This window comes from Pipistrellus hanaki, assembly GCF_964339955.1.
Source record: "Pipistrellus hanaki genome assembly, chromosome: 16".
Taxonomy (NCBI): Eukaryota; Metazoa; Chordata; class Mammalia; order Chiroptera; family Vespertilionidae; genus Pipistrellus; species Pipistrellus hanaki.
Genome location: NC_140518.1, coordinates 11749865 through 11763272, shown reverse-complemented (window position 1 = coordinate 11763272; position 13408 = coordinate 11749865). Strand labels below are relative to the sequence as shown.

General features: G+C 43.9%; 2 protein-coding genes across 7 annotated transcripts in view; one reads left to right on the top strand and one right to left on the bottom strand.

Moving 5' to 3' along the window:
- Window positions 1-13408, top strand: part of CCT6B (chaperonin containing TCP1 subunit 6B) — a 34333-nt gene that overhangs the window by 1154 nt on the left and 19771 nt on the right. For 2 of the 6 annotated variants that reach the window (XM_084863516.1, XM_084863511.1), the window contains exons 1-3: window positions 10191-10425; window positions 12537-12600; window positions 13259-13393. In XM_084863516.1, the coding sequence (XP_084719642.1) occupies window positions 10289-10425; window positions 12537-12600; window positions 13259-13393 (336 nt within the window). In that variant the 5' untranslated portion in view covers window positions 10191-10288. Of the gene's footprint in view, window positions 1-196; window positions 280-10190; window positions 10426-12536; window positions 12601-13258; window positions 13394-13408 lie in introns of those variants that run through there. The other 4 variants (XM_084863515.1, XM_084863514.1, XM_084863513.1 and 1 more) reach the window with 3 other exon arrangements.
- On the bottom strand, window positions 8434-10153 carry ZNF830 (zinc finger protein 830). The gene has a single exon (XM_084863569.1). It carries the CDS (start codon window positions 10105-10107, stop codon window positions 8983-8985), a length of 1125 nt encoding a protein of 374 aa, XP_084719695.1. The 5' UTR covers window positions 10108-10153; the 3' UTR covers window positions 8434-8982.

The window sequence follows — 13408 nt, the reverse complement described above, 5'->3', positions numbered from 1 at the left end:
TTGATTGAGGCCAACCACGATCCTATTGTTTGAAGTGATGTAGTCTCTATTGTGTCCCAGAATGAACAAGGTCTTTGGGTTAGAAGGTCACTGGAGGTTTAGGTCCTCATTCTGGCAGTTGAGTGATCCTGTACATACTCTTATTACTGCCCTTAAGTGTTGTTTTGCAGATCCCCATAACTCTCTTTTTCCCTAGCGCTGTGCTGTTCAATGCTGTCATCACTAGCACATGTGGCTCTGGAGCTCCTGAAATGTGACTGGTCTGAATGGAGATGTGCTGTAAGTGTAAAGTGCACACCGATTTCAAAGATGTGTTACCAAACCAAAAAAGACTTCAGAATGTCTATAACATATTTATGTTGACTATATGTTGAAGTGATTGTTTCAGATATATCGGGTTAAATAAAAATCTGTTATTAGAATTAATTTCAATTTTATTTTTACCTTTTTTTCAAATGCAGTGACAACTGAGTAAAAACTGGAAAGAATGAAGGAGAGAGCCACATGGAGCTCCAGGGTACAGCAAGTAAAAGGCTAGGATGTGTCTCATGTTGGGAGCTAGCAAGGAGGTGGGTGTGGCTGGAGCAGCAGGAGTGTTGGTTGAGAAGAGTTGGAGAGGAGGTCAGATAGATTCTGTAGGGTCTTATAAACCACTGTAAAGATGTTGCTTAAAAATATATATAGATAGAGAGTTAGAAACATCGATCAACTGCCTCCTGCACACCTCCTACTGGGGATGTGCCCGCAACCAAGGTACGTGCTCTTGACTAGAATCGAACCTGGGACCTTTCAGTCCGCAGGCCAATGCTCTATCCACTGAGCCAAACCGGTTAGGGCGAGATGCTGGCTTTTACTGAAGGTGAAAGAAGAAGCTGAAGAGAGAAGTAGCTGCTATGTCCCAGGGACAGGGGCCTCCAGTGCAGGGCTGAGGTCACAGGAATGGAGAGAGAGAGGCAACGTTGGTACCATCTCCCCTGAATTTCTAGGTTGCGTTTTCTGGTGTGAAGTTCTGGTGGTTAATAGCTTTCAAGGGGCAGGTGTATTTTACGGAGATGTGCCTATTTGGGAAGCAGACTTCAGTTCTGTCTCTTCCACTGGACTCTGGGCCGGTTGCTAGGCATCACTGGTGACAGTTGGCTTTCTAGCTCTGATGTGGCAGAGGTTGGAGATCAGGTTGCACACTCCTTCCTCTGGTTTCCTCACACCATTTCCTTTACACCAGGAGAGCCGTTACCCTTTTCTCTCCTCGGGGCCCTCCTACTGAAGCCTTCCAGCTGTGCAGCCCAATGTGCCCACCCCCCCTCCTGCTTCAGTTCCAGTCTTTGTCTTGGTGATTATAAAGGAAGAAACTCATTTCCATTTCCATTACATACAACACTCTGAATACTACTTAACTTCTGACACCAGATACGGGTTTCCTACACCAGGCAATTCTGTGACAAGCTGAGTGGCCTGCTGTTTAATTCAATTCTGACACTATCTGCCTGATGTTAGTGTCAGACTCCACAGGTGAAGGGCTCAGTTACACAAGAGTATCCATTCACTTCAGGTGAGCTTCCCCCAACACCCTTGATGGGTTTGATTAATTTGCTAGAGAAGCTCACAGAACTCAGGAAAATAGTTTACTTACTAGATTACTGGTTTGTTAAGAAAGGCTATAAAATGCCTGGTGGGTGTGGCTCAATGGTTGAGTGTTGACCTGTGAACCAGGAGGTCAAGGTTTGATTCCAAGTCAGGGCCTGTGCCAGAGGTTGTGGGCTCCATCCCCAGTAGGGGACGAGCAGGAGGCAGTAGTCAATCAATGATTCTCATCATTGATGTTTCTATCTCTCTCCCTATCCCTTCCTCTCTGAAATCAATAAAAATATATTAAAAAAAATAAAAGCACTTACATGCATTTAACTCATATAATCCTCTCAGTAGTCCCAGAAGGTAGAAACTATTACTCTCCCTGTTTTGGACTTGAGATGAAAGGTGAAGTGACTTACCCAAAGGCATGGAGTTAAAAAGTGGTGGAACACAGGGCACGGTGTAACTGTTGTTTCCCAGTTGGGATGTCTGGGAAATGATTCTTGCTCCCATTGGAGACTACTGGGAGTCAAATTTATTGCTGGTGAAACAGGGGAAGGCAGGGCAGAGAGTTCTAACTCAGCTAAAGTCTCTGAACAGCACCCTTAAACTTGGCATCAACTTAATTCTTGCTATTTTGGGGAATCTGCTCCCATTTCCTACATTTTATTATTAAATAGTAGAGAGACTATTGGACTGGGAATCAAATTACATCTTTGTCCTACTTTGGCAATGAATTTGCTGAGTGACCTTCGAAAAAATGTCTAAAATGGAGACTGTTACCTCTGATCAAGTAATTGGATCGATAACCCTGGGAACTGACCCTTTGACTACATCACAACCAGCATTCCCTTTTGCTTACTACCATAGACCACATTCCACTTGACCTAAGACCATTATCTCCACCCCTCAACTCCCCTCCCCCATCTGGACCAGCCCAGAGAATTCTCTGCCCAGAAAAAGCCTGCCCAGAGTCCTTTAAAATCTGACTCCCCATCCTCGGGTGCTGGCACCATTAGGTCTCTAGATGACCTAATAAATTTACGAGTCTTTACCACTTTTGGCCTTATGTGTTCCTCCTCCTGCAACGTAAGAGGTGATTGTTTTACTTACTCTGGAGGTGTGGAGATTTGAAAATATAAGTCATGTTAAATACTGATGAGGGTAATAGTAGGGACTTTGGAATTGTTGCCTTGAGCAAGTTCCTTCACTTCTGAGCATGTTTCCCCATCTGTAAAATGAAGATATTATATACAAGTTGGTTGTGAGGACCAGAGAGGGTGTATGTCAAGCCCTAGCAAACTGCCAGGCACATGTAGGAATCCAGTAAGTGGTAACTATTAATAATCTGCCAACCTTGGTTGATATCCTCTTATAATCACTCTTGGCAGGGTTAACAGACCATACGCACACCCACACCCACACACATAAAAACAATAGCACCATCATCAACCACCCAATCAGTGTGGTCCTCCGAGCTCCCCTAAAGGTGACCGCTGGCTCCCCAGTGCGCTTGTAGCCTGCCAAATGCTGTTAGTAAAGTGGACGAGCAGCCAGTTGGAACCCCTTTCCTCCTACAGACTGGCAGTGCTTTCACTGAAGGATGGCTGAGTGTAGTGACTGGCTCCAAAGTAGCTTTGACTGCCAAGTGACAGGCAAAATGAGCCAAACAAAATGGTGATGGCAGAGAAGGGGACTGAGGACAGAGCAGCTGGTCTCCCTTTGCCACTGATTCGCTTTAGTCCTCCTCTTCTCCACTTAAGAGGCCTCTAGGCAATCAGAACTGCCCACCAGCCCCCGCGGACATGTGGACATCCCTCTGCTCGTTTGGTGCCATGAGGAATTCTTATTAGCTGCTGGATGCAGAGGCAGCCCATTATCCCCAGGGACTGTTGTGTGTGCTCTATGCTGCTTCCCTCGGGACAGGTCAGGGCTGCATGTGCCAGGAAAAGACTTCTAAGTCCTTTAAGCTTTTCAATGGACTTTTGTCCTGCTTCTGATTTCCAAGAGTCAGGTTGGTCTTTTTACCACTTTCCCAAGCAACTTTCTGCTCTGAAGGTATTATTCATCCCACAGATATTTATTGAGCTCTATTTATTATGTGCCTGGCATTATTTTAAGTTGTGAACAAGACATGCGAGCTCCCTGCCCTGTGTTTACAAGCTGGTTGGTGGGGGAGGAACACAATTAATGTACAAATGAATAAGCTAATTTAAGATGGTGTTAAGTTAATGAATTCATAGGATAATGTGAGTGATGGGAGGTTCGGGAAGAGGTCGTTTATGTCATCTTAGGGCCGAGAAGTGAATGATGAGAAGACTGCCATGCTATTTGGAATCAGGTCCCAAGCAGAGGGAACACAGGCCCAGGTCCTGAAATGGCATGTTTGAGGAGAAAGTTAGCTGGTGAGAATCAAGGGGAAGAGCGTAGCAGATGAAGTTAGAAGATAGGTACAAAGTGGGGACCGTCACATTCAGCCCACCTCGTGTTTGAGATTTCACTGAAAACAAAAGCAACCTTGACTTGCAGTTGTTCTTGAAAACAAGAAACAAACACAAAACACACCCAAAAACCAACCTGATCACCCAGGCCACTATTCCTGAATGATAGTTTCAACATCGATCAGCTATGCTCGCCTTTCCCTTCCTCCCCCCTTTAATGGGAGTGTGGTCATTAGTTCATAAGCAGTAGACATTTGGATTAGTGATCGCTGAGCGCCAAGTAGGCTTAAGGACCAGGATTCCTGCCCCCCAGTGTGATGGGAGAATATAATGGTTTTAAGTGACAGACTGACTGACCTAAATTTAAAAAGATCACTCTACTTTGTTGGCTGGGGAGGGGGAAATAGTCAGTTGATGTAAGAGATGTTGGTGGGGTGGCTGGGACCAGAGGAAACAGAAAGGATGACTCCCGGGAATAAGGTCAAAGCTGGGGCTATAAATTATGAGTCGTCACTTTAATGTGATATTTAAACTCATGGGTATGGATGGAGATCATTGAGGGAGGAAAGGTAGATCGAAAATAGGATGTAGTTTTGGGATTTTTCTTTCTCCCTATTCAAATTTAAAGTTTCTAAATTCCTGGTATCATACAGGCTACTAGATCTTAGTTTTAAAAAGAAATCTAAGGTTATCTTTCTACCCACCACTCCTACCCATATATTTACTCAAATCCCCCCATACAACATCCAGCCAAGCATCTAGCCCATTGGTGCATCATAAATAGGAAATGTTTATTTTGCATTTCCTATTTATGATGGAAAACAACAAGCCATAAGGCTTTCCAGTGTTGTTTTACTCTCTCTTTGATATCTAACTTTTAGGTGAATCTCCCTCTCGCGTTCTCCTCTCCAAAAAGGAATACTGTTGAGAGTGAAAGGGGACACTATTCATAATTTCACTAAGAAAGCTGTCACTTTCCTGGGCAAACCTTGCAAGCAAAAGTAACAGTACTCAGGCCATCTCTGTCTTTAGCCAGGCAACTTTAAAAAACCTTTAAAAGGTGAGATGCCACTTGACTCTTTGGAAGATTAAGGATTTAAGAGTTAAATATCAACAAAACCATCTGCTCTAATCCCTGGCCAGCATGGCTCAGTGGTTGAGTCTTGACCTATGAACTAGGAGGTAGCGCTTCCATTCTGGGTTGGGGGGCTTGCAGGAGGCAGTTAATCACCGATTCTCATCATTGAAAAGTTCTTCTCTGCCGAAACCGGTTTGGCTCAGTGGATAGAGCGTCGGCCTGCGGACTGAAAGGTCCCAGATTGGATTCCGGTCAAGGGCATGTACCTTGGTTGCGGGCATATCCCCAGTGGGGGGGTGCAAGAGGCAGCTGATCGATGTTTCTCTCACACATCAATGTTTCTAACTATCTCTCTCCCTTCCTCTCTGTAAGAAATCAATAAAAAATATTAAAAAAAAAAAGTTTTTCCTCTCTCTATTCCCCCTTTTCCTTCCCTTCCTCTCTGAATGCAATAAAAATATATTTTTTAAACCTCTTTCTGGGTCTGACTTTCAAGAGTCAGGTTGGTCTTTTTTACTTTTCTTTTACATGCCATTTGATTCTCACCACACCCTGTGAGGTATCATCATTTTACGATGAAGCAAGCTAAGGTTCAGAGAGATGACTTTCCCCAAGATCACTAGCCATGAAAAGCTAGAATGGGAACCGGAAATTGTGTCTTATTTTCTCTTGCCAATTTTCTTGTTCTTCCTGTTACTCCATACTAATCTAGGAATTGTTACTATTAAAGGTTTTAGGTCTAAATTATATTCTTTTTCATGCAATTTCAATCCCACAGCCTCTTATTTTGTTCCCTGGCATGTAAAAAGTAGTCATTACTTCCCATCATTAAATGAAAGCATTTTGTACATTAAGGGCAAAGGTACATTTGAAGGCTAGTTAGGAAATCAGCATCTTTGTTCTCCAAGTAGGGGAACTGTATTAAACTGGGAAGTGGGTGAGAGGATTACCTTTGTAGCATTTATAATAATTCTAATGTATTGTTGGCTAAATTATGGGGTTCTCTAAAAAGAGAACAAGGGACTGGAAGGAATCCTGGGACTAATTCTCACAGTTTGGGAACATTGGTGGTATTCAGTCTAACGCCAAAACCTATTTGACACAGTTCAAAGAGGTATAAAGCAGCTCCCCAATGTGTGTAGCTGCTTATATGGCTATCAGATCTCACAAGGATTCACTTGATTTTGGTCAGAGCCCTATTGCTCATGCACTAGGAACAGATTTTGAGAGCTTTTTTGGACTTCCTAAAAACTCCATAGGGCTTATGTGTGTGGTAACATACCTGGCAGTGCTTAAGCTTTTCTTTAACTGTGTTAATAATTGAGAACTCAACAATCTCAATACTCAATTGTTGCCTTAGCTGGTTTGGCTCAGTGAATAGAATGTCAGCCTGCAGACTAGAGGGTCCTGGTTCGATTTGAGTCAAGGGCACATGCCCATAATTATGAACTCAATCCCTAGTAGGGGGTGTGCAGGAGGCGGCCTGATCAATGATCCTTATCATTGATGTTTCTCTCACTCTCTGGGGGGAAAAAAATCTTTCTCTTTATATATAAAGCGATTAAAAAAAAACAACTCAATTGTTAACTTAGAGAAAGTTCCAACTCTTTATAGCATGGCAGTTGAGGGCCTCCACAATGGTTGACAATCTACCTTTTCAATAACTCCCATTGTCAGGAATGAACACGACTGCAAATTCTTCTGCCCACTACCTCTGAGCATATTTAGTTTTCCAACCTATATACCCGTTTTTGTTTTTTTGTTAACCCTCACCCAAGGATATCTTTCTATTGATTTATAGAGAGTGGAAGGGATGGGGGAAGAGAAAGAGAAACACTGATGTGAGAGACACACATTGATTGGTTGCCTCCTGCATGTGCTCTGATTGGGGCCAGGGATCAAACCTGCAATCCGGGTACATGCCCTTGACTGGGAATTGAACTGAAACCCTTCTGTGCATGGGCCAATGCTCTAAAAACACTGAGCACACTAGCGAGTGCTCCACCAGTACACTTTTCTCTTTAAATCTCCACTAGTTACATAGCGCTAGTGTGTACTATGTAGCCATTAGTTACATAGGGCTAGTGTGTACTTGAAATGTGGCCAGTCTAAACTGAGATGCATTACACACATCCAAATTTCAGAAATGTAGAACCCCCACATTGTAAAATATTTCACTAGCATTTAAATATTGATTACATGTTGAAACAGTATTTTGGATATACTTGGATTCAATTTATGAAAAATAATTTTGCATTTCTTTTTTTTCATGTAATTACTAAAAAAGTTAAAAAATATTTATGTGGCTTGCATTATATTTTTAAATGGACAGTGCTCTAGATCATTAGCCTCGCCTCTTAAGCCAACACAGAACTGGACCAACCATTCACGCCCATCTTTGTACCTTCTCGTCTTTTGAAATAATAAACAATGAATGATAGAAAACTGGTTTCTTTCATACAGTTGAGGCAGGCATGCCCATTCTATGTTATCAAACTGAAGTTGCTATCACCAATCAGCTGACAGCTCAAGAAAGCAGACTTTCTACCAAAAGCAATAAGGTAATGAATATTCTCATTAAGTGTTAGATAACTTTAGGCATAAACACTAAAAAACTTCCAAATCTTTCAATTCTATCTTTATCCCTCGTTTTTCTCCCCATCCCTAGACACTGAAATGTTAGCTCTTCCTGTGAAATTCTTTCAAATCTATTCCTTTTTCTCTCAATCCATACTTAAATAAGTCTACTATACTTTAAAAATCTAGTTTGGAAGTAGTTTACTACCTTTCCCTCTATTTATGCTCATTCCATTCTACACAGACTATAGATTCCCTATTATAAATATTATAGTGTATATACTGCAACTAGAGTCATCTTCCGTAAGTTTTTAGCAGGTATCATTTTTTGCTCAAAAACTTCCACTTTTCCCACATTGCCTACAGGAAGAATTCTTTCATCTAGCATTCAAAGCCTTTTCAAACCTTCTATCTGTTCCTCTCTTCCATAATACATGGGCTTTAGGGAAACTAGACTGAGTTCATGTAAAGCACTTAGAATCCTGCCTCACCTATATTGTAAGAACTATATAAACCTTGGTTATTACTACTCATTTTTGAAGGGGTTCAATTCCAGTCAAGGGCGCATGCCTGGGCTGCAGGCTCAATCATCAGTGGGGGGCATGCAGGTGTCATTCAATGATTTTCATCATTGATGTTTCTCTCTCCCTTCCTCTCTGGAAAAAAATAAAATAAAATAAATAAATAAAAAAGCTTCATAGGCGACCTTCATGTGCACCTACATCCAAGAATCATTGGTATACTCGAGACAAACTTTGGGTTAAGGAGGCTGGTCATATTTGGCATATATTTTCACCATGTTCTCCTACAGCATGTGTTTGAAACAGAAACAATACAGAGAATTGTTTAGCTGTGAATGACTTATGAATCTATGCATAGTGTTCTTAAAAACAACGCAAAGCTCTCCCACCCTCTTGAGTTTGAACTGGGGGGGGGGGGGTCCCCAATACACTTGGTATTCATCAAAAAGCTTGTCTGTTGGTTCTACTTCTATTCATTTGTAAATTTCAAAACGGAATTAAGTAAATATATATTTAACTATGTGTACAATATTTACAGCTTACAGATTCTCCAACCCGATTATCCATTTAAATCCGTAAATATGTGAAAATGTTGGCATTTTAACATGTAACACTGAGACACTTGCAAACTTTACCTCAAAAATAGTTTACACCAATTTTCCAAAGTGCTATTTTCACAGGCTCACATTGTACTGCAACAACCTCGTCAGGTTATCAGACCTCCCCGGATGGAGTAGCCGGTATAGGGAGAGAGAGCACTTTTTATAGGTATTAGAAATATCAGGTCCTTGCAATCCTATAACAAAGCCCCTTTGACCCTCCAATCCTGAGACAACAAATCCTGCAGTTCTCCATCATCGTCGCTGTCAACATTCTCCTCTTCCTTTTTCTGCAGCTCTTTTATTGTCAGGATCTCTTTAAGCTTATGTTTTATCTCATCCTGGCGATTCCGCAGTTTTTCCACCCGACGGTAACACTCTATCTGCTCGTCGATCTCCCCAATCTGCCGGTCCAACCGCCCCTCCTCGTCCTCTTCGGCCACGATAGCTTCGGAGATGGTGTTGACCTGTCTCATGGCTTTTTGAAACTCGTCCCACTCTTTGTCCATCTGATCCTTGGGGGCATCAACCTTGCGCACCCTCGCGTCTATCTCGGGGTCGTCAAAAAAACCTTCCGGTAACGCTTCCGCGGTGTTCTCCCTCCTCTCCACTATTTTCTCATGTATCTCTGCTTTCTCAATGGACCCCGAGTGAGGAATTAAAGGGGCCTTGGGAGGATCTGCAGTCGAGAAGTCTCTGGGCAGCCCGCTACCTGTTGCCTCCAGCGAGGAGGAGAGTGAGTGTTCCTTGTTGCCCTGCGTGTCGGGCGGCTGCGTGCTGGGGTCCCCCTCTGGCTTTTCTCCTCCCTTCTCCTCCTCCTCCTCCTCCTCTTCCTCCTCCTCTGCATAATCAGGGAGTAACCCGAGTGCCGAGGCCTTACCGGGGGTCGCTCTCGCGGACTCCTTTCCCGCTTTGTCGGCGCCGGTGCGCAAAGCGGACGTGGAGGGCTGCGCCTGGGGCACCTGCGGGGCCTTCGGCCTTTTGGCGTCGTGGCTGTCGGGGTCCGGAGCCTTCCTCTTGGCAGACGGGGGCGCCGCGCTGGCGGACGGCCCCGGGGGGGCCTCCTTCGCGCCCTTCAGCTCGGCCACTCTCTCCCGGTGCTGCTTCCCCAGGACGTGGGTCTGCCACAGGAGCTCGCTCTTCACCGGGGTGTTGCACAGGACGCAGCTCAGCTGCCCCAGGCGGTTGTACTTCGCAAACGGAGACTCTATGCGTTTCCTGTTGGTGCTCAGGCGCTGCTTCTCCTTCATCAGCCGCCGCAGTTCATCCTGGCTCACCACTCGCTTCCCGGCCGCAGGCCGAGCCGAAGCGGAGGACGCCATCTTCGCGCCCCGACCCCGGCGCGAGCCCGACTTCCGCCTCGGCGATGCGCGATGACGTCACTTCCGCCCCAGGGCGCGGATTGGCGGAAGCTCCCGAGCGTGGGACCTGGCGCTGGGTTTCATATCAGAATCTCGGTTCCTGCTGTTGGGGCCGGTCCGGTGGTCCCACAACCGTTCGGCTATGGCTGCCATAAAGACCTTAAACGCCAAGGCGGAGGTGGCGCGGGCCCAGGCGGCCTTGGCGGTCAATATATGCGCTGCCCGAGGGCTGCAGGATGTGCTGAGGACCAACTTGGGTCCCAAGGGCACCATGAAAATGTGAGGCGGCGGTTGGAGCGGCGGTTAGGGCGCCGGGGGTGTGTTGGCTGTCACTGTGGACACACACTTGTGGGCCTGGGGCTTCCCTCATTCTCATTCCTGCCCCGAGGTCATGTCTAGCCCAGTGCGGGGAGGAGGAACCCCCCCCCCCCCCCAAGGAAAAGGCCCCACGAGTGAAGCTGTGATTCCCTATCCAGCCCCTTCCCGCCCCACCAACTTTTCGTTAAGGGTCATACACAGTTTCAAAGTCCAGTTTTTCATAGGAAACGTAAGCCCTCTGACTCCCCTGCTCCTTAAGACTGGATGCCTGGATGCCCTTGGTTTTGGTGGTGGTTGGCAGGGTGCTTTGGGGAGGGCCCCGGCTTCGGAGCCTGACAGGTATGGGTTCAATTCCAAGTTTCCCTTCTGTGAGGCCTTTGGCAAGTTACTTGGATGCTCTGTGCCTAGGGTTCTTCGTATCTGTTAATCCATTCAGCATGTGTTTATTTAGCACCATTATTTAGGAAAGTGAAGGAAAGAGACTAGGGAGGGCAAAAAGATGCAAGGAGAGATACAGCCTCAGGATTGAGCCAATTTAAAAAATATATATATTTTATTGATTTTTTTTACAGAGAGAAAGGGAGAGGGATAGAGAGCTAGAAACATCGATAAGAGAAACATCGACCAGCTGCCTCTTGCACACCTCCCACTGGGGATGTGCCCGCAACCAAGGTATATGCCCTTGACTGGAATCGAACCTGGGACCTTTCAGACTGCAGGTCGACACTCTATCCACTGAGCCAAACTGGTTTTTGGCAGGATTGAGCAAATTAAATTAACAGTAAGAGGTCTAAGAGGAGCGATACAGCCACAGGAATGAGCAAAATAAATTAACAGTAAAAGAGGATGCTTATTATATACTAAATGGGACGCTGAGAACACAGAGATGACCAAGATAAAGTTTTAGTTTTTAAGGGGATTTGTTAGAAATGAATGTATATTCTATATAATATTATATATATATGTGCCATGCATTGTATTTTTAGTCATATGTGATAATACCGAGGAAAGGAATAATGGGGAAGGGAAATACTCAACGGATTTTTTTTTATCAGAGTCTTGAAAGATGCATTAGAATTCACCAGCTGGAGAAGTGAGCAAAGGTCTTTTAGATAGAGCAACTTCAGGAACAAGAAAATCAATTGGTGTAAATCCAAGAGAAACAAAAACATACGTGATGTATTAAGGGAACCATAAGATTTTCCCACAAGATTTCATTTTGTAGATGAAACATTTTAAATAGATACAACCAGATTGGAAAGGGTCAGCTATGTCATTGCTGAATAGTATGGATTTTACCTTGAAAATTATAGAGAACATGAACATCACTGAAGGATTTTAAAATATATATATTGATTTCAGAGAAGAAGGGCGAGGGAAAGGGAAAGAAATATCAATGATGAGAGAATCATTGATTGGCTGCCTCCTGCTCGCTCCCTACTGGGGATGGAGCCCACCACCTCTGGCATGTGCCTTGCCTGGGAATCGAACCATGACCTGCTGGTTCATAGGTCCACCCTCAGCCACTGAGCCACCCCAGCTGGTCTGAAGGATTTTTGATCAGTAAACGGAGTCATCCTGCCTTATAGAAAGATAAATGGAGGGTAGATTCAAATTCAGATATATGTGGATACTAAAGGGAGTACTTTGAGAGGCTTTTACGTTGTAGAATGACAGAATTTGATGCTGTAATAAATGAGAGGGATGAGGGATAAAACTAAACTAAGTGAATGAATGGTAACATTTCACCAAAACAAACCTGCAGGAAATTCACAAATGTGTGGCTGGTAGACTTGCAGGTACTCTTCTGGACCAAACCACTGTCATAACTCACCAACTGCACTTAATCCTCAAGCTTGTAAATTGTCCATTTGGAGTGAAATCGCCATGGCAGTCCATCTGGGGGAAAGTGATTCTGGGGGCTGCAAATGGGGCACTTACTGTGGTTTCTCTCCGGATGATGGAAGTTTTCCAAGCCTGGCTCCCTATACTAATGATGGTGGAGTGGCGAGCGCTATGTCTTGCTTGACTCTTGCCATACGAAGTTAATAACATCACTGCTTTCTGAACAGGCTTGTTTCCGGTGCAGGTGATATCAAACTCACCAAAGATGGCAATGTGCTGCTTCATGAGATGGTGAGCCAACGCTGCTGAGTTTAATAAACCTTAATAAGCCTTAACTGAGCGCATAATACAATTGGTATATCTTTAAACCAAGGCTGGCAGCTAACTATTGCAATCATGAGGTATACTTGTTGGATTAAACCTCAATAAAAATGTTTTTTGGCTGTTTTCAAATCTCAGTATATAGTCTAAGTAACAGCTTAGGAATGCGTCCAAATTAGTTGAATTTTTTAAAGGCACCACATTGTGTTCTTTGTAATCATGGAAAAGTAAAAAGTCCTTTGCAATTTTAGTAAATATATCTTCGAAATTGAAGGATTTAACCTAATTTTGGAAATGTCATTGCATTCTGCAGCAAAGACTCTTATAAAATGTTCAAATCTCATTAGTTGTCAACTTTTAACTCTCGATCTTGACATTTATTAAAATGTGTGAACTTGTAGAATGACGCTTATTTCATGTCTTTAAAAATATTGTTTAAAGTATTACAGATGTCTCCTTTTCTTCCCCCATTGACCACCCCCCCCCTTCCTACTCCCATCCCCTTCCCAAGCCTTCATCCTTATTTCATTTCTTGATTTTACTATTGATCTTTAGGTTATCTTGTTTTTGATAGACTATTTATTTCTTTATTCTCTCTCTCTTTAAATCTGTTGCTTGCTTTTTCCAGCAAATTCAACACCCAACAGCTTCCTTGATAGCGAAAGTAGCAACAGCCCAGGATGACATTACAGGAGATGGTACTACTTCAAATGTTCTAATTATTGGGGAGTTACTTAAACAAGCTGATCGTTACATTTCCGAGGTATTATAATTTCAT

Bases quoted from the DNA above. Each gene is read 5' to 3' on its own strand.
- ZNF830 (XM_084863569.1), bottom strand. From the start codon at position 10,107: ATGGCGTCCTCCGCTTCGGCTCGGCCTGCGGCCGGGAAGCGAGTGGTG.